The sequence below is a fragment of the Pteronotus mesoamericanus genome, unplaced genomic scaffold (assembly GCF_021234165.1).
Source record: "Pteronotus mesoamericanus isolate MK-2021 breed Mesoamerican mustached bat unplaced genomic scaffold, CSHL_Meso_final contig_291, whole genome shotgun sequence".
Lineage (NCBI taxonomy): Eukaryota > Metazoa > Chordata > Mammalia > Chiroptera > Mormoopidae > Pteronotus > Pteronotus mesoamericanus.
Window position 1 is genome coordinate 9156245 of NW_026555124.1, and position 25494 is coordinate 9181738.

Below are 25494 nucleotides of genomic sequence, written 5' to 3' on the forward strand. Positions count from 1 at the left end.
ATGTATCAGTCTTCAGCAAAGCTATTTATCATGAGGAATAAAGTCTAAGAATGCTGTTCTTATCAGAGATTAAACATTGCAGACTAAGTTCATGTATCTTCTTGTATATTTTTTTACCACACTGATATGCAGTTGTGCCATATTTTAAAAAGTAATAGCAGGTGAATGTGCAGCAAATTCCAAATTTCTCTTTCTTTCCTACCAAATGATTGCTCCCTAATAACCCTGGATATTAAATAAGTTGATTTAAGTTTCTTAAAATTTATTTTTCTGTTATAGTTAATGTACAATGTTATATTAGTTTCGTATGTACAACATAGTAATTAGACATTTATGTACCTTATGAAGTGATCACCCCAATAAATCCCATACCCATCTGACTGGTCTGACTTCCTGTACATTAAGAACATCCTTTCTCCCCCACATCCTGATTAAATTTTCTTACCCTATAACATACTGGTGTTTATCCATAGAATAGTTTCAGTGGCTTTATTTCTTGAACTCTGTCCAAGTCTTTTTTTCCACTGAAGGTAAGGAGACCTCGGTATTTTGGGTAGAGATTTTGAGCAAGAACAGATGCCATGTGAATGTACAGATCACTGTGAATTAGAGACGGTCAGCATGGCCCTTTGACCTCTGAGTGGTTAAGCGTACAGTTAGGGATGGATAGTTATGCAAAGCTAATGCTTTTTCATGATCACTATACTGTCTCTTTCAGCAGGTAGTCTCTTTTCTGAAAAAGGTTATAAGCATCAGGAAAAAGTATATTAAAGAATAGAATTGATTAATGTGACATATTTGAGTTTCTTTCTAGCACTCGCTCAATAGCACGTCGAGAGGCAGCTTCAAACACAGTGAATTAAATTTAAATTACACAGCTTTGGCTAGAAAATTGTTCAGTTAATTCAGCCTCCAAAATGAAATTTACTTTTTTTCCTACACTTGAGACACTTTCTGATTTTTAATACGGTGATGATTTTTGCCAATGCATTTACAGATTTAAGATCTTTTATTCACAAGACTATTCCTGGGTTTTGTTTTGTTTTTTAAGACTGTTACTGGTTTTTAATTTCTGAAGGAAAAATATGAAAAACATGAATATGTATATTCATTATACCAGAAAAAGTAAATTAGAAACTAAATTATAGTTATACAATAAGGTCATATTGGTACAATTTTTTCCTACTCTAAAGAGCTATGGAAGGTATTATTTAATGGGTGACATGTTTTGTTATTTTAGGTACTGTGTTTTGTGAAAGATAACACTGAGAATATTCTAACGCATTCTCTTTACTATGGGATTGTTCCAAAAGGCTGTTGAACATAGAAAATAGGTCAACATTTAAAACAAAATTTAACTTGTATGGCTAAATCATTTAGTTTGCATAAAACACTATACAATGAGTCACACATTTTTCAGTCCATGAATTGCTTTTAAGAAGCAGCCTTTATTTTCTAAGCTTGATGTTTGACTTCTAATCCAGAATTCGAATGTAGGCAATAAATGAGAGAAGCTTAGCTTAGTTCAACAAAGTATCAATATAACTACTGTATTTTGATTACATGTTAATGTGAGATATTACATGGAGGATAATTAACACATGCAACTTCTGGGTTAATATCTAAAATTGTATTATTTATAAATACAGTGCAAAAAGATTATATTGGTTCTATAACTGTGAAATAATAGCAATATTGTTGTAATATTGCAACTTTTATAAGCATTTACAATATGGTACTATTCTAGGTACTTTTTGTGTACTGATTTAATTCTTACAACAAATCAGATGAGAAAATAAGGCAGAGAAACCTTTTAAACTTTTAAATCAGAGTTTCTCAATTTCTGCACTATTAGCATTTTGGGTAATTCTTGTCATAAGAGGGCTGTTGCAGGTATTTTAGGGTATTTACCAGCATTCATTGTCTCTACCCATTAGATGCCATAGTAGCTGACACCTTCCACCCACCCCCAACCCCGCCACCCTCAGCCCAGTTTGTCAACCTATAATGTCTCCAGACATGGCCAACTGTTCCCCTGGTAGAGGAGAGGAAAGGGGGCAACAACACTGTTGGGGTGAGAAGCAGTGGATTAAAGAATTTATTCACGCCCCGCTATCAAGAACAAAACAACAACAACCCTACACTGATTTCATTGATATAGTTAAAATTCTTCAAGGAACATGAGAAATTCTCTTGTAACCTTAAAGTTAATTTTAAAGAGTATCCACTGTGGTTGAGAAAAAAGTAGCTTTGCACTTGAAGTTAGTTCTTTAAAAAAAGTGAATGATCTGCTCTGGGCAAATCGAAACAATTGGCCTGCAAGACCTCATAATCCAATAACTTGCTATTATCAAGTCAGTTTGGCTGTTAGCCTGCAAGATGTACTTGTGCCAGGAGGAAGATGCTTTTTTTGCCTTTTAAAGCTCATTTTAATGAAAGGTACCTATGTTACTATCATGACAATTGCTAGTAGTTTTCACTGACATGAACAGTTACTATTCCAGGAAAACTGACATTCTGAATTTCGTTGTTTAAAATAATAGCAGAAAAATGAATGAATCCAGTCTCCTAATTGTCTCAGAGGAATTAAGAGCAGAATAATATGAAACCATCTCAAGATGCTCTTTAAATGCTTGCATTTAATTAAAGTTATATTGTGAAGCATTAGCATCAGAACAAATTCTTTGTTCTTAATTAAAGATCCTTCACTTAGAAAGTTTTTAAACCTAATTTTTTTGACAAAAGTGCATCATCCCTTGTCTCTATTTTCCAAAATGACACAATTATCTTGACATTTATTTATACTTTAATCTCTGACTGTATTAACTCCTTTATGAAAGCACATCATATTTGTGCTTATTGTTAAATGTAAGACCTATATTATTTTTTAAAAAGTTTTACTAAGGTATAACTGATATTAGATTAGTTTCAGGCATATAACATCATGATAACACTATTTATATATATTGCAAAATGATCACCGCAATAAGTCTACTAAACATGCATCACCATACATAGCTACAATCTATATTAATCCCACTTTTAAATAAGGATTTCCTTAATGTTGCAGTTCTGGGTATTGTCTAAACAACTATAATCTCCTTAATCCTTAGTTGATGTAATGAGATATTTTCCTTCTTGTACCATGAATTGTGTGATAGCATTAGCCAAATCTGATGCAAACCTTCACAATTTCCACGCAATAACTGCTGAATTTACTGCTGCTTGTAAGTGGCAGTATAAAACAACCTTTAGTGCTTGTAAATGAGTGGATTATATGACTAACTGGTAGGATTTACACACTGCTTTTTATTATGGTGATGGTTGTCTTTTTGCTGCAAGTGCAATGAGGCAACTAGAATGTCATGGAGAAAACTGTCACCTCTTTCTTATTTACTGTAAAATACCATCCCCCCAAACAAGCTTTTCATTTATTATGAAACCTTAATGATAAAAAGAACAATGGAGAAAGGATAACTGCTACCTAAATGTTACAAAACTGAGAGTTCATTGTGAAAGCTAAACACCAAATTTTAAAATTCCTTAAATAGACTATATTTGCTTTCTTTTTGACATTGGTGAAAAATATTCTACATTTCCTAATAATGACAAGCTAGATCTCAAAGATTCATCAAGCTCTACCTGGTCATGAATGTAAAAGGTTATAGCTATTCTGCTTTTAGGAAGCCAAGTGCAAGTACTGCATAAAACCTACTGATGCATACGTTGTAGCACTCCGAGGCTATACTAAATTTCAAATCTGTTTCTGCCAGATTGTTTTAAACCTTTATGCTACTGTGTGTGGCTTCTCTGTGCAGTTGAATGGATGGACATTTACAAGTTGGCTACCACCATTTCCATGCCCTCATGTAAATTAAGCTTTAACCATGTTTTCACAAATATATGAATACTTCTATGAGAGATCTAGAGTAAGCTGGGGCAAAAAAGTAAGCCTTCTGTCCTTGGAAAGGAAATACTGAATTTGGTTTCTCATTCTGTCAGGTAAACACAAACGGTATTTCACTTGTCAATGAGACAAAGACAAGAAGTTCCATTAGGTCCCTTTGAATTAATATACTGAATGTGATTCTTTTACAGACCACAGATGACATCCTGGTGGCCTCAGCGGAGTGTCCCAGTGATGATGAGGACATTGACCCCTGTGAGCCGAGCTCAGGTGGGTTAGGTTAGTCGACTTTTTTTCTTACTTTCTTTGCTTACTCTAAATCTTTGTTGCATGCCAAATCCTTAGAAAGCTTTGCATTTATATCTACAAGTCCATCCTGTTACAGAATGCCTGGTTGTGGGGTAAGGGTTCTTGCTTTTTTGAATAGGTTTTTCCCACATTTATTGGAAAACAATTTAAAACAAACCCACCAAGATTATGTATTTCAGAAAGAGCGGTGGGGGGTAGCACAGAAGACTGGTACCCTACTGTTCACATTCCATTAACTCACAACATAATTTCTGTGTGTAACGTTATAATGGGCTTCCCCTTTGGTCACCTCTAGCAAAACTGTAAAGCTTAAAAATTGCAGTGCATTGTGGAAAATTATGTGACCTTTCTACTGACAAAAAAAAAATCCCCACTAGTCACTCTTCCAGCACATTATCTTAAGTGATATATTTCTGAATTTTGGAAGTGAGAATATTATGGCAGCAATAAAACAAACAGCAGGTAGAGTCCTTGCTATATTTAATAGAGAATATTTGAGTCTTGCCTCTGGTCCCTAACATTCAAGCTGACACAGTTTAACTCTGGCTGATGCATAATTTCTCCTCCTCCTTTGTGGTATGGTGTGACTGACCAACACATAAATACTGTTTCCATTCAACTCTGTTCCATTTCCTCTCCTTTGTATTAAAGTGCTGGCTGTGGATCCAGAAAATTAATCATAGCCTGGATTTTATTTCAGATATTCATTATACCAAGTATGAGGGCATTTCCAGAGACAACTTTGTGAAGCAGTGTTTCTTAAAATTCAATAGTTTTCCTGTTTAGGTTAGCAAAATGGAGGAGGCAGGTATGGACTAACCACCATCCGCTAACTCACGACCTCTGTAGATGTCACCTAGAACACCAGGAAAACTTCATGTCACAATAAACTCATTTGCACCATTGTGAAGAATATTATTTTAAAGTGAATTTGCTCATTCTGATATTCAGATATTTAAAAAGGTGTTCAGGATGCCCATCTTGCATTTCCTTTTGAATATCACTACTCCCCATTGATTTCAGAGTCATACCCAAAGCACTTAGAGGAGCTTCTGAAGGCTAGTGAGGAACAAAAGCCTGGCGGTCCTCACTCTGCAGAAGTGTTGGGAGATCCAGACCGGGGTGTTCTTGTCCTCCTTCCTCTGCCTCCAGAATCATCTTTCACATACAGTTATGAGAAATCTAATCATCACCCATTCCATTCCTCCCATTTGTTGATCTCCATAAACATTCTGTTTTGGTAATTGCACAGATCTAGTCTCTTTACGATACCTTTCTGGGCCCCTTTGCCAAGACCCTGCTTTTTTTTTAAATTGATATTCTCATTCTCTCTGTTTCAAAAAAAGAGGAAGAAAGAAAGAAAAAGAAAGAAATAAAGAAAGAGAGAAAGAGAAAGAAAGAAAAAAAGGAAGGAAGGGAGGGAGGGAGGGAGGGAAGGAGGGAGGGAAGGAGGGAGGGAAAGAGGGAAAGAGGGAAGGAGAGAAAGAATTTATCACTTCTTAAAATCTGTTATATCAGTCCCTCAGTGCCATCTCTTTGCCTTCCCCTCCCTCAAATTATTTTCCCATTTCTCTTATTCTCACACTCCCAACCAGGGCATTCTCTTTGATCTTATCTGTCTGATATCTTCCAGCATGGATTGTTCATAAAACAAAGTCTGGTGTTTGGCTGTACATTGCTCTGCGTGTATGTGTTTATATTTGTTTTCCCAATTTGTGCTATCTAGAGAGCAGTCAGTTTTTTCAATATTTTCCACTGTATTCGCAAAGTTCTAAAAACAGTGCAGGTTCTTACTAATTATCCTACTTGCTGATTTTCCTCCAGCCTGTCTCATTTTGCCATGTAAGTAGAGGCAATCATCCTCTTAAACAGAGTCCTCACCTTGAGTGTCTAGTAAACCTTATTGTGAGAACTCTAATTACATTTAAAATTGTCACATTTGTTTTTCTTCTTCTGGAGTGCAGGTAAATGGTCAAAATCTTCTAGCTCTTCCTTAAAAGTCTTACTGACCATTCCTTAGAGTCTGCTTTACTGTCTCTCCCTTTCTCCAGAACTGGGGGTGGAGGAGAGAGAAGAGAGGAAAGAGAATACCCTTTGCTCCTCCTCTTGTCCTTTTCATTCACATGAGTTTTGCCAGCTTTGTCAAACATCATATAGCACAATGGGAAGTGAGGAGCAGTTTATTAATAACCATACTCAGTCTTGCTGCCCTTGTTTCCTTTACCACACTTAACACTATATGAAAGAATCTTTTTACTTATCTGTTCATTACTCGTTCATTGCATCTCCCCCTCCCCCCAAGAAGGGAAGCTCCATGAAGAAGAAACCCTGTTTGCCTTGATCCCTGCATGGATTTGTTGTGTAAATTTTAATTTTATTCTACTGCAACAAAGTTTGCTGTCCCCTATACAAGAACCACCAGCAGCTACTGGGTCTATCTCATGACAGCTACTTCAAGACTCTTGTACCAAGCTCCGTTTAACTTTTCATCCTCTCCTTCAGTGTTTCCTTACTCTGTAGTTTTCAGTTCATTAATTCCCCTTAAGACTTGAACTTCAAATTCAGTTGCTTCAATGGGATTATTTGCCGTAGGCTTTTCTTGTGATCCCACTTCTCCTTGAAAGTGTCTCAATAGTGCATCCTATGAATGGCTTCTCTTCCTATATTACATTTTGTGAGATCTCTTTTCTACATTGACACATTCTGTCCAGTTTCCTGTGATTTTTTTCATGCCCATTTTTAATAATTCATGTCATGTTGCTCTTTTGGCAGAATTGGCTCTGTGTGGCAGTCTCCTCTGAGATTCTTAGTTTATGATATTTTTCTATTTTCCAACTATTTTTCTTGAAATGGAGGGGTTTTAAAATGCTCTTCAATCTGGATATTGTTTTACTATAGAATGCCTTTCCTACAGGCCTTTCTTTCTTGATATACTTGTTTTCTTAAACATATTTTTATTGCTTGCACTTTATCTTGAATACAAATGTAAAATAACATGGACAAAAATTATAGTTGCTGATGTTATTAGATTTTGGATGCTGTCAGCCATATTTTGATAAAAAAATCATTTCAGATTATCAGCAGGTCATATTTTAGAAAACTGACTTTTTAGAGATGTTACCTATTGAGCTTTTCAGAAATGAATACAGGACTGGGCAAAAGTAGGTTTACAGCTGTTTGTATGGAAAATAATACAATAATAACTAATAATACAAGAATAAACTCTGTTTTGCCTACTCAGAACTATAAACCTATGTTTGCCCACTCCTACATATCTATCTGCTATGTACTTTTGCTACTCCTTAAGCAAGTGAAAGCAGGTATTTTTGTAAAGACAGACATAATAATTTCTCCAGGTGGGTTGTGTTTCACACTAATATTTTTCACACTCCCGGAATAGTCATATATGACGGTTCTCTAATCACCCTGACCCACAACCCCTTCAGATTGGCTTCTTCGATGAAAATGTGCTATGTTCATTATGTAGGTGCCTTTCTGAGGCTATTAATAAAACAAGAAAAATCTGACATATTCTTGGATACAAGTAAATTATGCCTTCTATCAAATGTTCGATAAATTTTAAATACCATGTGGTTCCCCTCAGAACTCTTAATGAAGAGGGAAGCTGTATATTTGGTGGGTTGTCAGTTCCACCATTGATTAAGTAGTATTGATTCCTACTTTTTACCCACTGCTCTTCCAAGCTCTGGAAGCAAAAATAGAACGTTTATATCTTCAGTCCCATTCTACAAAGGGACATCTGTCATTCTATCCTGAATGCTTTTTCAGTGAATCTTTATGATTACCAGGTTCTTCATCTTTGACATTAAAATATCACCTTTTTTTCAGGTTATTGAAAGAATTAAAACTAATATTTAAGGTGCCTACTGCAAGGCCTGGCATAAAGTAGAGCATAAATGTGGCTCTCTTTGTTTCAACTTAGTTATATAAAAAGAATATTCAAGCTATTTTTCCTTTTTACATAATGCTGTTACTTTTCCTGGCTGAAAATTGGTGGGCAATTGATGAAACCACTCAGGCCTCCTGACGGGAACCGTACATGTTGAAACTAGATCAGGAACAACCCCCTGGGTGGGAACACATGGAACTCAATTATACTTGATTGCAGCCATACTGTCCTGCATGGTTAGCATTAGATGACAACTTCACATTGGTATAAACATTGTTTAGAATACGAGACGGTGACTATGCAATTCAGGAAGTATGACTGAATCCCAGCTCTTAGCTGAAAGGTAGAAATCGGAAGCAGCCATTGGTAACTAGGTCACATTCCCTGAAATGCCTACTTTCAGCTTCCTGGATATGCGATGAGTAGGTGGCTTTTTTTCATACTTTCTGTGCTTTTTCCTCAGCCTACAGATATGGTTGTTAGATTAAATGAATTAATGTATGGAAAGCATGTTGTAGATCAATGCCTTGCTTATAGTAAGTGCTATATGGCTGTTCACTGTTGTTATGATTTGCATTATACACAAATCTTCCAAGACTTCTTTTTCTACATGAACATAATTTTTTGTAAAACAGATTTCTTTGAAATGTTATGGTCTAGGTTTACTTAGTAAATTGACAAAAATGGCAACACTACAAACCAGTTAAGTTTCAAGATGATCCTTGATCATCTCAGTATATCTTAGTTTTGAGGTCCTCTTCTAAACAGAACCTCTTCTAAAAACTAAATAAATTTGAGACGGTGATTTTATGTTGATATCTGAGACAGTAAATGAACGTAATGACCCTCTTTGGTGTAGAATCTTTCTAATAAATAACTCTAATTTGTCATTTATTAAAAAGAGAACTGGGCCAGCTTCTGGTTTCCTGGGAGCCCTATTTAGGAAGGACAATTTCCTCTTTGATTTATAATGCTGAAAACCATATGTCCATTCTCTTTGTATATGTGTGTGTAGGCTGGGGGGTGGCTAGCTAATAGAATATTGGGCTGCTGTCATATCAATTAAATCTTTGTCAAACAAGAAAAAGCTTTATTGAAGAATAATTTAAAACACTGGGTAGTTATAGTAGAAGAAAAGGATTACCAGTTTTGTGACAATCTTTTAAGCATTAGCTGAACCAGTGGGGATGACTTAGTCAGTACAGCCCCTCAAAAGGTAACTATTGATTGCCCATCAGTTGTTCACATTGATCAGGGTTCAGGTTAAATGAGTAATGATAGATCACAATAATAATTAGTATTTAGTGAAGATTTATACTGTGTTCATCATTGTTCTTTGTACTTTATAAACATTATTCTATTTCATTATTTTCTAAAACTGCAGTACTTTCATATTTCATTTCATATTTCAGAAGGTTGCTTGAAAATTCAGGCATCTCACAAATATAGGATTAATTTTTAAAATGTTCATTTAAATAATTCCATGGCTGGCATAAATGTAAATTTGATGGCAAAAGGTCCTTTGCATGTATTACTATTCATTAGGCTAAATTTGTTGCAATTACTATGCAATTTTGAGTGGTTTTACCATATGCTATTTTGAGAAAAGATCAAAGGATTTCTATTGAACTGATCCCATTAACCACATTAGGGCTAAAGATATGTATATTGAACAAGGTGCATCTTTTCATTTAACAAGTAATCACAATCATTTAAAGAAATATATCACTTATTAGATCATATTTTAGAACCTAATTAGAAGATAATTTTGTGCAATATTTAAAATTGGGGTTTTTATGTGAATATTCAAAAATAAGTTTAATTGGCCCATAATAGCCAACCATTGCTGTTAAAATGGGGAATTTTGAGCTGCAGCCAGAAAGACAGCAGTGATGACTGCCCCATTTCTGGAAACATCTAGAGCATCTGCTTAGTGCCAGGCCACAGTCAGCACCGAGGGTGCAGCTAATTGTTTAGGTGCCAAAAGGGGCAGCTGGAAATGGGACACAGATGAGATAGTTGGCTCTCAGTGCTGACATGCAGTGGAGAAATCGCTTTCTCTCTATAAATTTAATTATCTAGAAAACAAACAAAAATGGACACTGTATGGTTAAAATAAAAGAAAGTCATTTTAGACATCATTTGTATTGACTTTCCTCATTTCTCTGAGAGCAGCAATGTCAAAACAAAAATTACATTGGACAAAGTTAAGAGGAGGCCAGAACTCAACTCAAGTGCAATTAAAAAAAAAAAAGGGGGCTGGAGAATTATAAGAGCTTCATTGGAGGGTTTATAGACTATCTTTTGTTTTTTAATCAGCTTCACCCAAAGTAAAAGTAAATCTTTTTTTAAATATTTTTTTTTTTGCTCAGTTGCCGTTGTCCTGCCCCTTTTCCCCATTGTTCTTCCCTCCCTGCCCCTCCCACTCCCACAGTCAACCCCCTCCCATGGTCCACGCCCAGGAGTCCTCTAACCCTGTTCCTTTGCTTTCCCCTTCCCCTTCTTTCTCTATAGCTTCATGACTGTAGGTACTTCTACAAGTTGGAGCAAAGCTCCCTCAACTCCAACCCTCCCACAGAAACCAGGAGAGGGGAAAGTCTTACTTAAGGTTAAATTTCACAGGGGCAGTTCCCAGGGCCTTGGAAAAATGGTCCTGGGTTTAACACTAGCAAGAGGCTTTAAAAAGTATTTACATATCAAAGGAGCAGAGAAGGAATTTGGAATTACAAGTTTTCTAAAATAAATGATCAAAGGAAAGGGAGGTCAAGGACCCAGAGGCAGGTAGGAATCTGTGTGCAGTTTAGTCAAACTGTGGGGAACAGTTAAATCTAAAGTCTTGGCCAGTGAAGGTGATTCTACCTTTCCAGGCAACCGATTTGATTCACCAAATGAGTTTCCACTAAGAGGTATGTAGGAAACAAAATAATAAACAGAAGGTGTTCTTTTCGTTTGTTTTCAGAGCATAGCAGTTTGTATTCAACATGAACTATTTTGACCTCTCTGTGATTTTTGGAATTTTTTTAACACTGTCATGGAATGGATCAGTGTCACTTGTTAAAAAGCTCTTATAAAGCACTTTTTAAGCTCTGCAATACCCATCAGGAAGTATTAGTTTGGGCCATAACTTTGGAGTCAGAACTAGTTTGAAATTACCGCCTTTCCTGCTCGTGGGGAAGGAACTTAACATCTTTGATGCTCAATGCCCTAGCCTGTAAAATGGGTAGAAGAGGGTTGTGAATAAGACTGAGGATGCATGCAGAGTGCCTGGCATGTATGAAGGGTATTAGCAAATAATTTATGATTGATCAGATTGTGAGTAGAGGACCTATCAACACTAGCTTGAGTTTTGTGCCGGTGGGTGCATTGTTCTACTTTGTAGTGACCCCTCATAAGGCATACAGATTTGATCTGAGTGAAAAATAAGCACAGGCCCTTTTAATGTTAGAATGGGCTCTATTCAAATGTCTTAACAAATGATAGGCCACTTAAAATAATTACTTAGCAAATAAATGAGAATGAGTTTGCTGAGTTAGATAGAACAATCCATCTACTTGAAAGTCTACAAAAATACATGGCTGCTAATACAGAACTTTCCTAATAAATACCAGAAAAAATCAGTTCAGTAATGAGTAAACAATAAATTTCAGGCAGTCTACATGTATCTAGCCTTAAAACTTTCCACATCACAAGTCCTTATCAGAAAACAGAGAAATAACATATGAGCCTTCCTAAACTGTGAGAAATCCCATTATGCTTTGAAAGAAACAATGAAATGTATTGTCATGATTTAAAATACTAATCAAAATTAAAGGAAGAAATGTGGTATAGGTTTAGAAAAAATATAAGGCAATTCTGTTTCTTATGGAAACATGAAATCCAGGAAAAATGAAATCACATTTTCTTGTAATTTGTGCCAAATGCCTTATTTGATAATGAAATTGGTTTCCTGCGGAGTTTTCTTGACATTTTATTAATTACATTTCCTCAGATGATAACAGAGGTAAGCCAGCATAGTTTGAATACCACACTACAGGGAGTGCTGCCCCTATGAAGAGCCAATATGTTGTCTTTGTTGGTTTATGTGCTCCAGTAAGCAGCAAATGCTACATGAGGCTTTAGTCTACGTGCCTCATCTCATGTCATCTGACTTATTTATGGAATCGCTCTCATCAAGCAGTCTGACTTTGTAATAAAACAGGGAAGACAAGAATACTTTGGATTCCCAATCAAGATGGCAGGCTAGATAAATGCTGTGTTCACCTCTTTCCACAATGTCATTGAGAATCACCCAAAGACTAGCTGAACACAAGTCCTCTAACTAAGGATGTAAAGAAGCCACAGCTAGACTACTAGGAAGGGCAGGAAGGGCTGCTCCCATATCCATGGGATAGTAATTAAGTGTCAAGAGGGATATCTAGGTTGCAGAGGTGCCCCCTGAAGAGCAACGCATCCCAGCCCCACACTGGGATCCTCAATCCAGGGCACTAATACTGAGAAGAGGAGTCCCTATAACATTTGGCTATAAAAACCAGCAACAATTGCATCTGAGTGAGACAGAGGCCCAGCTATTTCTCCTGAGGGGGGGCCTGTGCACAGACTCATGCCCTCTGGGCATAGAGGCCATAGCACAAAAAGGAACATATTGGTAACTGAATCAACTAGCTTCAGGGTGAAGACTGAAAGGGCAGAGGTCAGGAAGCTCTCTCCTGGGACAGAAGTTCTGTCAGGTGCCATTGTTCCTTTATTGAGCAATGCTACCACCCAGCCAGCAGGTAAGCAACAAATCTGAGTTCTCCATTAACCTGGCCAACACTGTTTGCCCCATCCTGGTGATTCCCTGAGACCCTCAGCCTTGCTTGAGCAAATTTTCCATACAAATATCCTGCCAGCATTCATGCTGTGGACCTTCCTAAAATCAATTATAGGTCCACAAAATCCAAACAAGGATCACTGGACTTGGTGTGCTCTGTACCTCTTGGTAAGTGAAACCAATGCCCCTACCTCCCAGCATAAGCAACAAAGGGTTTCAACTTGCATTGTAACTCCCATCAGGTGGCCTTAAGCCTGGCATAAATTGCAGCTAGTGTTGGCTTGAAAGTAGCTCAATTAAGTAGCCACAAACCTGTCACAGTGTCAGCTGGCTTCAGCTCACATTGTGGCCCTCACCGAAGATTCCAAAGCCAGGCACTGGTTGTATCTGGCCTTGGTTCCCACCATGGCCTCTCCCAAGCACCTCCAAGCCCACACAAGCAGCAAACATCCACGGCTCACTTTGTAGTTCTTACCAGGTGACCACAAACAGCACAAGAACGAGCTAAGCTTGCTCTGTCTCATAGTCCCTCCCAAGAGGCTCCACAACCAACACCAGAGCCCTACCCAAACAGCTCACATATTATATACCCCAAAGGCAAATTCTGGCACCAGAGCTTTGCTAAAACAACTCCTGCTTTGTGAAGTCAGCTCCTGTTGACAGCTCATCCACTGTAGTCACAGCCAACCCTTATAGGCAGTCAGCCTTAGGATCAATCCCACCCGCTGATATACCAACAGTAATCAATGCTCAGCTGCAACAGGAGGGGGCACATGCAACTCACATATGGGACACTCCTGAAGCATGTGGCTCAAGTGACCAGGAAGACTGAGCCACTAGGCATCACAGGACATGTGCTAAATAAGGCCATTGTGCCAAGGCTGGGAGATGTACCTAATACATTAAAAAACAACACAACAACAACAAAAAAGAAAGTCAGCCAAAATGAAGAGACAAAGAAACATGCCCCAAATGATAGGACAGGACAAATCTCCAGAAAAAGAACTAAATGAAATGCAGACAAGAATTTGACCTAAGATAAATAGAGTTCAAAACACTGCTTATAAGAATGCTCAAAGAACTTAGGGAAAGATTAGATGGACTCAGTGAGAACTTCAACAGATAGATGCCATAGAAAAGAACCTATCAGAAATGAAGAATATAGTAGAGGGAATAAACAGTAGATTTGATGAAGCAGAGAATTGAATGAGTGATCTGGAACAGGTATTAGAGAAGGTATTAGAAAATACACAATTGGAATATCAAAAAGAAAATTTTTTAAGAAATGAAAATTGTTTAAGAGCCCTCTGAGACAATATCAAATGTACTGACATTTACATCATTGGGATATCAGAAGGTGAAGAGACAAAGCAAGGGACTGAAACTTTCCCTAGCCTGGCTTAGGAAATAGACATATAAATCCAGGAAGCACAGAGTCCCCAAAAAAGATGAACCCAAAGAATCCCATACCAGGACAATTATAATTAAAATGCCAAAGGTTAAAAACAAGGCAAGAACCTTACAAGTAGTGCTAGAAAAGCAGTTAGTTACACACAAGGGAGTTCCCATTAAATTATCTGCTGATTTCTTAATAGAAACTTTGCAGGTCAGAAAGGATTGTCACAAAATATTCAAAGTGATGAAAAGCAAAGAACTACAGCCATGATTACTCTACCCAGCATGGCGGTCATTTAGAATTGAAGGTGAGTTATAAAGAGTATCCCAGAAAAAGATAAGGCTGAAGGAGTTCATCATCACTAGTATTGCAAGAAAATTAAAAGGGCATCTTTAGGTAGAAGAGAATTGCTTAAAGTTTGAATAAGAAAATATAAAAAAAAAAATTCTCACCCACATAGGCAAACACTTAGTAAAAGCTGTGGATCAGCCAACTCTTAAGCTAGTATAAGGTTAAAAAGCAAAACTAGGAAGATACTGTGCAATTACAACAATTAAGTGATACACACAAAATATGTAAAAATAATAATTAAGAAAAATAAATGTGGGGGTGTTAGTGTGACTTTAGAATACATTCAAAATTAAGCAACCATCAACTTCAAATTCACTACTATAAATATAACTTAGTATACATGGTGAACATGTAACCACGAAACAGAAATCTACAAGAGATACACAAGAAATAAAGAGAAAGGAATACAAACACTATACTATAGAAAGTCATACTATACAAAAGAAAACAAGATAATAAGAAAGGAACAGAGAACTACAGAAACAATAAAAAAGCAATTAGTGAAATGACAATAACAAGCACACTTCAAGAAACAAAAGAAATCTCAAGTAAACAATTTAACATTAAACCTAAAGGAATTAGAAAAATAAGAATAAGCAATGCCCAAAGTAAGTAAAGAAAAAAAAATAAAGGTCAAAGTGGAAATAACCAAAATAAAGCCTAAAAAAAATAAGAAAGATCAATGAAACCAAGAGCTGTTTTAAAAGATAAATAAAATCAATAAACCTTTAGACAAACACATTTAAAAAAATAAGAGAGCAGTCCCAATAAAGAAAATCAAGAAAGAAGAAAATCAGGAAGAGAGGTGGCTACCAGAACCACAGAAATACAAAGGATTATCAGTAAATACAATGAACAATTATATGCCAAAATGTTAATAACCTGTAAGAGATAGATAATTTTCTAGATACATACAACTTTCCAAGTCTGCATAAAGAAGAAACAGAAAATATGAATGAGTCAATAATTACGAGCAAAATTGAATTAGTAATCAAAAAACTCCCAACAAACAAAAGCCCTAGGACAGACAGCTTCATAGGTGAACTTTACCAAACATTCAATGAAGAATTAATACCTATCCTTCCCAAATTATTCCTAAAATTTGCAGAGGAGGAAAGGCTGCAAACTCATTGTATGAAGCTTGCATTACCTTGAATCCAAAACCAGACAAAGTCACTGCAAAAAATAAAAACCATAGGCCAATATCTCTGATGAACATAGATGTAAAACTCCTCAATGAAATATTAGCAAACCAAATTCAGCAACATATTTAAAAGTTCATATGCCATGAACAAGCAGTATTTATTCTTGGGATGCAAGTTTGGTTCAATATCTGCAAGTTAATTACCATGATACACCACATAAACAAACTGAAAAATAAAAATCATATGACCATATCGATAGAAGCAGAAAAGCATTTGACAAAATCCAACATACATTTTGATGAAAATTCTCAGTAAGTGGGGATACAGGGAAACTACCTCAACATAATAAACACTGTATTTGACAAGCCCACAGCTAACATTGTACTCAATGGTGAAAAGCTGAAAGCTTTTTCTTTAAAATCAGGAACAAGAGAAGATTGTTTATATTTAGCAGTTTTATTCAACATAGAATTGGAAGTTGTAGCCACAGCAATCACATGGGGAAAAGAAATAAAAAGCATTCATTTGGAAAGGAATTATTCTCAGGCAACATGGTACTATATAGAGAGAACCCTAAAGAATACATAGGAACTATTAGAACTAATACATGAATTTATTAAAGTAACAGGATATGCAATTAATATTCAGAAATCAGTTTCATTTTTATACACCATTAATGAACTATCAGACAGGAAATAAAAAAACAATATCATTTACAATTGCATCAAAAAGAATAAAACATCTAGTGATAAATTTAACCAAGGAGGAAAAAGAACTATACTTGGAAAACTGTAAAACATTAGACAAGAAATTAATGAAGATACATAAATGGGAGGCTATCACATGTTTATCAATAGGAAGAATTAGCATTGTTTAAAAAATTCATAATACCCCAAAGCAATATGCATATTCAACACAATCCCTATCAAAATAGCAAAAGCATTTTTCATGAAACTAGAACAAATAATCCTAAAATTTATGTGAAATCACAAAAGACCCAGAATATCCAAAGCAATCTTGAGAAAGAAGAATAAAATTGGAGGTATCATGCTACCTGATATCAAACTATACTACAAGGCTATAGAAATCAAGACAGCATGGTATTGGCCTAAAAACAGACCCGTATGGAACAGAATAGAAAGCACATAAATAACCACATCATAACTTGTTTAATTAATTTATGACAAAGGAGACAAGACTATACATGGGGTAAGACAGTCTCTTCAATATATTTTATAGGGAATACTGGGCAGACACATGCAAAAAAAATGAAACTGGACTTTCTCATATAATATACAATAAAGTAAATATGGATTAAAGACAAGTGGAAGACCCAAAATCATAAAATTCCTAGAAGAAAATAAGCAGTTAACTCTTTGACCTCCCTCTTACTGATATTTATTTGGCTATGTCTCCTGCAGCAGGGAAAACAAAACAAAAATAAACAGACAAAAATACATCAAATTTAAAAGTTTTTTCAGAGAAGAAAATCATCAATGAAGCTAAAAGACAGCTTACTGAATGGGATACATTCCTATTAATACATTCAATAAGGGGTTCATATCCAAAATACATAAAGAACTCACACAACATAATACCCCCAAAATACAAACAATCCAATTTAAAAAATAGGCAGAGGATCTGAATAGACATATGTCTAAAGACATGCTGATGGACAACAGACATGTGATAAGATGCTCAACATCAATAATCATCAGGAAATGCATATTAAAACCACAATGAGATACAACCTCACACATGTCAGAATTGCCATCATCAGTATTTTGACAAGCAAGTGTTGGTGAGGATGTGGAAAAAAGGGAACACTCATGCACAGTTGGTGGGATTGTAAAGTTGATGCAGCTAATATGGAAAACAGTATTAAGTCTCCTCAAAAAATCAAAAATAGAAGTACCTTATAACCCAGCAATTCCACTTATGCATATTTACCTGAAGAAATTCAAAACACTTGTTTGGAAAGATATATGCACCCCTATGTTCATTACAGCATTATTTACAATAGCCATACATGGGAGCAACCAAAGTGCCCATCAGTAGATAAAGGGATAAAGAAGTGATGCATATATACAATGGAGTATTACTCAGCCATAAAAAGAATGAAATCTTGTCATTTGCAACATGGATGGATCTAGAGGGTATTACACTAAGTGAAATAAATCAAAGAAAGAAAAATACCATATGATTTCACTTATATGTAAAATCTAAAAAACAGAAGAAGTGAACAAACAAAACAGAAACAAACTCATACATACAGAGAAACCAAAATAGGAGGGGTGTTGGTGGGATATGAAAAATGAGAAGGGATTAAGAAATACAAATTGCCAGTTATAACATCAATCACAGGGATGTAAAGTACAGCATAGGGAATCTATAGTCAATAATATTGTAATAACTGTATGTTGTCAAATAAATACTAGACTTATAGGAGTAATCACTTCATAATAGATATAAATGTCTAATCACTACGTTTTATATTGGAAACTAGCATAATATTATATTATATAATATTGTCAAATCTAATTGAAAAATAGGTAAAAATCCTAAAAAGGAATACTTTATTAATTTTCCAAATTAAAAAATGTTTTAAAGATGCCAATATAGCCAGAGACTATCAATGAATTTTTTAAAAAGTAAAAAAGAGAAGCACCAATGTTGCCACATCTATAAGCACACAAATTTTACATTTCATTTCAGCAAACCTTGGAAGTCAAAGTGTCTGAGTTCATATCCCAGTCCCTCCACTTGTGTAATTGAAAACGAAGCATTGAATCTCTGTGCATTTGATTTTTGTATCTGTAAAATGGCATGAATAATGTTCAATACGCATGATATTGTGGTGATAAAAGAGGCAGTGCATGTGGTGCACTTAGCATTGAGCTGGGCACATAAAAACTTTAATACTATAAATTAGCTTGTATTAGCAGTACCAGGAAATTAACTGAGTAAACCATGTCATAAATGAAAATAACCCTCTATCTCAGGCAAGAAGGGGGAATGTTAGTAATTGGCCCTTTAGTATCTAGAAATCGGGTTATAAAGTATTTCGGAATCCTATCAGCGTAAACCTCTTCTCAGTATCCACTAGGAAACTAGCAAGACAAGAGCAGTGTTTCATTTGGATAAATTTAGCTTGCCAGGATGGAAAGAGGATACATATCATCTGCTCCTCTTATTTTTGGAGGAAAAAATGCAGGTCTCTGCCCTACAGAGCTTTTGAGAGAAGGAATGATTTGCTTACCTGCCTGTTCTTTCAATCCACTTGCTCTTCCTCTAAGACATTCAGGCACACTCTGGGGTGCCTGCCTTAACTGGACATACCCGCCACATGCCCTCCCTCCATGAAAGATGGCTTATCTTCCACATTTCCCAATTCTAGGCTTGACATGATTCCTTCTAATGGGCTCAGTGGGGAAGCTGTCTAATCTTTCACCTCAGATATTGCACTTTCCCCACAAAAAATGTGATCTTTTCTCAACAAAAGAAAATTGAGACAGCAATACCTTCCTGACAGGAATATATAAATGATCACCCAAAGCGAGTAGACCCAGTTTTAAAGTCAGGAAAACTGTACATGGCCTCCTTACCCAGAATGATCTGAACTTCGATGCGGGACAGGAACCCCGCCGAGGAGCGTCCAAAGGAGGTAAAAAAGGGAAGAAAAAGAGAGTTGACCTAACAATTTTAGAAACAAACCCTAAAACCTAATCAATAATTATTAGTTCTGAGATAATAAGCCTTGCTCTCTGTTATTACCAAAGAATGGTCTTAGGTGATTGATTTCATGATGCCTGAAAACATAAAATATCATAATAAAATTTTGAGAAGGAAGAAATTTAATTCACTCCAATCATAGGTGCCTGAGAGCATGATCCATAAAGACAAAAGGTTTTGCAGATAAACACAAACCAGCTCCATATACAGCATGACAATTAATGGCCTGAACCATGTCCTGCAATGTAAATAGTTGTTTGCCACCTGAATTCACAGGGCCTCCATCCATGAATGGGAAGTCCCTGAATACAGTGATCCCAAGGATATAATGTCCTTTGTGGTTACTGTCACAACAGACTGAGCCACGGTGTGCAGTACACATTGCAGAATTGTCTACTTGTTGGGACTTCTGCTGATTGAATTCCTTTTGTGTGGAAGACACAAGGAAAATAATCAGACTATCATTGCTTTTACATTGCGCTTCCACATTCATAGTCCCAGTTTACAAAGACCCTGGGAAGGAAATAATACTTCACCCTTATGTTCTGATGAAAACATGTTAGCGAAGGGTAGTGAACTGCCCTGGGTCACTCAGCAAGTTAGGTGTAGTGCCTAGAACAGAACCTGATGGCTGACATGCTCCACACCACTCTGCACTGCTTTCCAAAGACTCTGCAGGAATGCAGACTCATCTTACTGGGAAGAGAAGACAGATGGCAAGAGGTACAGGGGAATGTGGCTGCAAGAGGTAGAACTGGACAGCTGCTTAGAAGAGATGCCTAAAGGGCTCAGTGCTACAGGGAAGGATAAAATTGGGAATATTAATAAATGGTTCAGCAAGTCATATGGGCAGTCACATTGAATGTATAAAACTGTAACAAGTGTGCCTGAGTTCAAACTTTGGCTGTGTCACTTATGAAGTCCACATAACATAATCTCTCTGAGGCTCAATTTCCTTTCCTTCACTGATAACACCTACACCACAGAGTTGTTATAACGGATAAATTAGATGGTTTGTGTAAAGTGCACAGCACAGAGCCTGCCATATAATAATAATTCAATAAAGGTAAATAAAATACAAAAAGAAATTTAAGCCATGCACTGAGTCAGAAGTCATAATAACCATGTTGAGCATCAATTGACAATTAAATCATGTGAAAATATATCTACTAAGGGTAAATGCATGAAATATGTGGGAGGAAGTTAAGAAAGAGGGTTTTGATAATTCACCATATTTAAGTTAACCTCAACGTATTATGAAACCTTTCCTGGAGCTCTTCAAAAGCCTGACTTTACCTATACATTAGGATGAGGAACAAAAGGTGATTGTAGCTACTTCTGTCAGACAATTGTAAGGAATGCTGCAATATTCACGGGCACACACGCACATACACACTATTACTCTAGCTATAATCATGATGCCACTTTGGTCTTCCTATAAACCAAGTCCCCCCAAGATTCCTGGTTCTAGATTTGAGGATTCCTTGAGATTAATCCCCTGGATATATGTGAAAATTTATTATTAAACTTTCTATATGTAAAATTGTGAAATGAATCTTAAGAAAAGTGATTTCTAGGTGTATTTCTGGAGATTTTAGTCCATGAGTTTCTAGGAAAAGAAGCTATCTTGCTATGGAGGAGTCTGGTGGAGTAGAAATGAGTAATGGAAAGTGTCATCTACATTTCAAAATATAACTCTTCTTGCATTTTCTGAGATGCAATACATTTTGATGAAAAACCACATACAGACTTTCCAAGCTCCCTAATTTCAAAATGGATTTTCTCAATTATTGCCTCTATGGCTTTTCTTTTGCTTGACAATTATGGAAAGTTTGACCTGACTGATGATGCCCTTTTCCACTTTATCACTCTGAATGCAGCATGAATAAACAGTACCCTGGAAACTCCTGCAACTACTCTGCTGCATTTGGGCAAAGAGTTCCAAGTTAGCCCTCAGCTACCTATTGGGCTGTATCAGGTGATGCTGATGTAAATAAGGCACCCAAATGAATCCAGCTGAAGACTGCTAACTTGGCTGACTTTAAATATAAAAGAGATGAAATATTTCCATTTGCAAGAACATGAATGGCTCTTGAGAGTATCATGCTAAGTGAAATAAATCAAAGGACAAGAATCACATGATTTCACTCATATGTGGGATATTAAGCAGAAAACAACAAACCAAAGAAACAAACAAATTCATTGACACAGACAACAGTATGACGGCTGCTAGAGGGGGTGGGGGTGGGAGGAGGATGATGAGGGAAAGGAGATCAAACATATGGTGGTGACAGAAGGTAACTTTTGGTGATGAGCACACAATGCAATATATAGACGATCCGTTATAGAATTGTATACCTGAAATTTGTACAATATTATTAACCAATGTTACCCCAATACATTGAATTAAAAAGTGACTTATCATTGTGATTGAGCACATAGTACTTGGAGACATGGGGGAATAAATGCAGATATAATATTTGCATGGATGCACATTTATCCTAATTCAACTAAGCACAGGAAAAGTAATTTCTAGTTTAATTAAATACACAGCATATTTACTTTTGTTTTTACTGAAGATATTATAGAAGGTGAGAGTTTGGTAAATAATGAGGTCAAATATTTTATAAAGAAATAAGCAATGTCACTGCCAGAGTTTTGCCCGGTGGCTCATGACCCTTACTAACACTTCGAAATCAAAGGCCTTTCACACTTTCTTAATGGTTACACTCACCCAAGTCTATACCTGAAAGCTTATAAACTTGCACAAATCTCTTCCTCTAATCAGTTAGAAAACATGCATTTTGCAGTTAGTGTGCTGAGTTTTCATTAGCTATTGTAAGGTGAGGGAAATGGTAAAAACAGAAAGAGTCAGGGGAAACTATCAAAGACTAGCAGTCTAGTCTGGAAGAGAAGACACAACCCAACAGAAATAAAATGTAAGTCTTCTTGATTCTGTTCTTACCAGCTTCAGGCCGTTCTAGCTCAGGTCTCCCTGCATTAGAAATCTTCAGTGGCCTCTCAGGGTTCACTTGCAAGGCCTCGGTCCTTCTCCTTCAAGTGTCCTCCCAAACACCTTCTTCTCACAGAGCTCTTTACTTTCTAAAGCTCCCCACCGTTATCTCTATTACAGCCCAATTCTTATGCCTTCTTATGTTACTGAATTTTTTTACATTTGTTTGCCTTATATTTTCTCTTTTATTTCATTTATACTGTTTTTAAACATTTAAATGTTTATTTTATTGAAGTATAAAATTTAAGAGTCACATAGAACACTCTTAAAAATCTCTTTTGAATGAGTAATTATAATCTCTTCATAATTTCTTTTAAAATTGAGATTATGGTGGTAACGTTGGTTAATAAGATTATATGGGTGTCAAGTGCACATTTCTATGATGCGTAATCTGTATATTGCATTGTGTGCCTACCACGCAAAGTGAACTCTTTCATCTCCGTATATTTGACCCTCTTTACCCTCTATCATTTCCCTACCCCCTTCCCTCTGGTAACCATCATACTATATTCTGTGTCCGAGTTTTTGTTTGTTTTCCTTGTTTGCTCACTTGTTGCTTTCCCACATATGAGTGAAATCTTACGGTGTAAGTTTTAAAAAAATAGAACCCATGGCTGTCTTGCGTACCTTCGTATTCTCAACATCGTATATGGTCCCTGGTAAATTGTTACTCAGTATAATATTTGTTGAAATTTTTAATTATTTTTTCTACTTAATTTCATGTGTTTCATTTTCTCCCATCTGCGCACATTAACCAATGGTAACATCTTGGCATAACTCTTTCACACACCTTTCACCATGTTCCTTTAAACATAAAGATACAGGGTGTTTGTTCTCTTTCACTTTATAAAAATGGAAGCATGCTGTATGAATTGAACTTGTTTTTCTCATTTCCTATAGTGGACATCTTTCAGGTCAACAGACTTGACTGTAACTACTATATTTAACTATCACTCAATTATTTTTAACTCTGTTAAAATTCTAGACGAAAATCCTGTAACAAAACATTGTAACCAAACTTTTGTTATCCTTTATTCCTCACAAACATTGTAACAAATGCCCTGTAATATTTGTAATATCACCATTGTACCATACCACTATTTCTTCTTCTTTATTCCTTTAATTTTGTTTTATTTTGATTTCTATCCTAGTGAAATTGAGCATCTGGTCCTACATTTAACCACCTATTTGGATATCCTGTTCTCCCTTTGACTGTGTGTATTTTTGCCCATTCTTTTAGTGGGTTGTTTGTCTTTCTTTCTTTTGTGTCACGTGATACATACTCTTTGCCTTTAGAGATATGAACTTTTGATCTGTCATATGGACATATTTATTTCTCCTCTCCTTTTCCTTTTTCAGTTTTACTTTGTTAGTGAGGCTTTTTTTCACGTAAAATTGTTATTATTTATGGAATCAAATGTGCTGATCTCAGCATATATAATTTCATTTCATGGCCTATAATTTTTGTGTTAAGTTGTATGTCTACCTTCAACTTTTTTCTCATTTTCCCACAAAACTCACAATGCTGTAGCCACTTGGCTTTTGTTTAGTTTTTGAAAAGCAAACTTTTTCCTTCCTCGAGACCATTCCACGTGTTATTCCATCTCATTGTAAGGCTGCTCTGCCCACTTTTTACTTGGCTACTCTCTACTCATTTCCCATATCTCAGCAGAAATGTCACAAACTCAGAAAGATCTTCTGACTCCTCACTCTAAGGCAGAAATTGGCTCTACTCCTGCATGGTACCTACCACTTTCCTTCATCACACATGTTCCAGCTATTGCTTTACGTTTAACCATGTGACTCTCTGTTGTCTATCTCTCTTCCTCATTCTATTTCAAGGCCCATGAGGGCAGCCATTAAGCTGTCTGTTTTGTTATCTCCTTTACCCCCAGTACTTAGTACCATCCCTGGAACATAACCATTGTTCACTACGTGTTTGTTAAAAGAAGGGATGAAGATTCTTACAGAACATGTCACGAAAGACAGGAAGAAATTTAAGCTAGGTCTTGAGGAAAAAGGAGGATTCAGCCACTCAGGAAGGGAAAGTGCATATGAGCCAAGCATAAAGGTAGAACTTTAATTGATATATGGAGGAGACTGGGGCACAGCAGTAAAATTATCATTGCAACTTTCTTAACTGGAAGGTGAATTTGATCAGGTAGCTGTGGGCAGACTATGAAGGACCACTAGTAGAGTGGTCACTTTGGCGCTGTAGGAAACACCATGACACTTTCAAGGGTTCTAATAAAATCTTAGGGCATAATAACCATGCAAAAAGTTTGTGAAGCCTGCAGATGACTAAGATGTGGACACACAGTTTACCAAATAACTGAAAAAAAAAAAAAAGGCTTCCATAAATCCCATGATCTATAGCTTCCCCCAGAAATGAGAGAGATGTGGGTGTTCCTTTATTGGTTTCAATGTGCCCAAAGTCACTCAGTGTGTGACCGCCCCTTGCCTTTTCTGTTCCATGTGGTGCCATCTGAGGTAGCAGCCTGTCCCACTTGGTATTTATTCTCTGTCCTCCAGGCACATAATGAGATTCTCTGTGTCTAGCATCCCTTCATACAACGCCTACATTTCTGGTGAAGATAATGATCCTCTCAATCCCACAATGCTGGCCGCTATACTTCTTTTCAAACATGAGCTTTGGTGGCTTTGAAAGCAGCAGAGGAAAATGTTAGACCCAGCAGCCATGCGAGTACTAAAGGCTTATTGATTTCCAAGTTCTTTCTGAATCTCCAATTTGTCGGAAGGGCTAAGATGCTTCAGATATGTCCTCTTTCAAGTGTTTTGTCTGACTTGCAGGAGGGAACTCTTCAATGTTCAGGGCATGGGTGGAGCTGGCAGAAAGGGAGGGGCCCAACAGCATTCATCACATCTCAGAGAACGATAGTGTGCATCAAAGTCAAGTGCAT

At 36.4% G+C, this 25494-nt stretch overlaps 1 protein-coding gene across 10 annotated transcripts in view; it reads left to right on the forward strand.

Annotated features, from left to right (window-relative positions):
* NRXN1 (neurexin 1) overlaps positions 1-25494 on the forward strand; it is a 1065318-nt gene that overhangs the window by 1029862 nt on the left and 9962 nt on the right. For 6 of the 10 annotated variants that reach the window (XM_054575454.1, XM_054575456.1, XM_054575458.1 and 3 more), the window contains one exon: positions 4099-4186. In XM_054575454.1, coding sequence (XP_054431429.1) covers positions 4099-4186 — 88 coding nt within the window. The remainder of the gene's footprint in view (positions 1-4098; positions 4187-25494) is intronic. The other 4 variants (XM_054575455.1, XM_054575457.1, XM_054575464.1 and 1 more) reach the window with 1 other exon arrangement.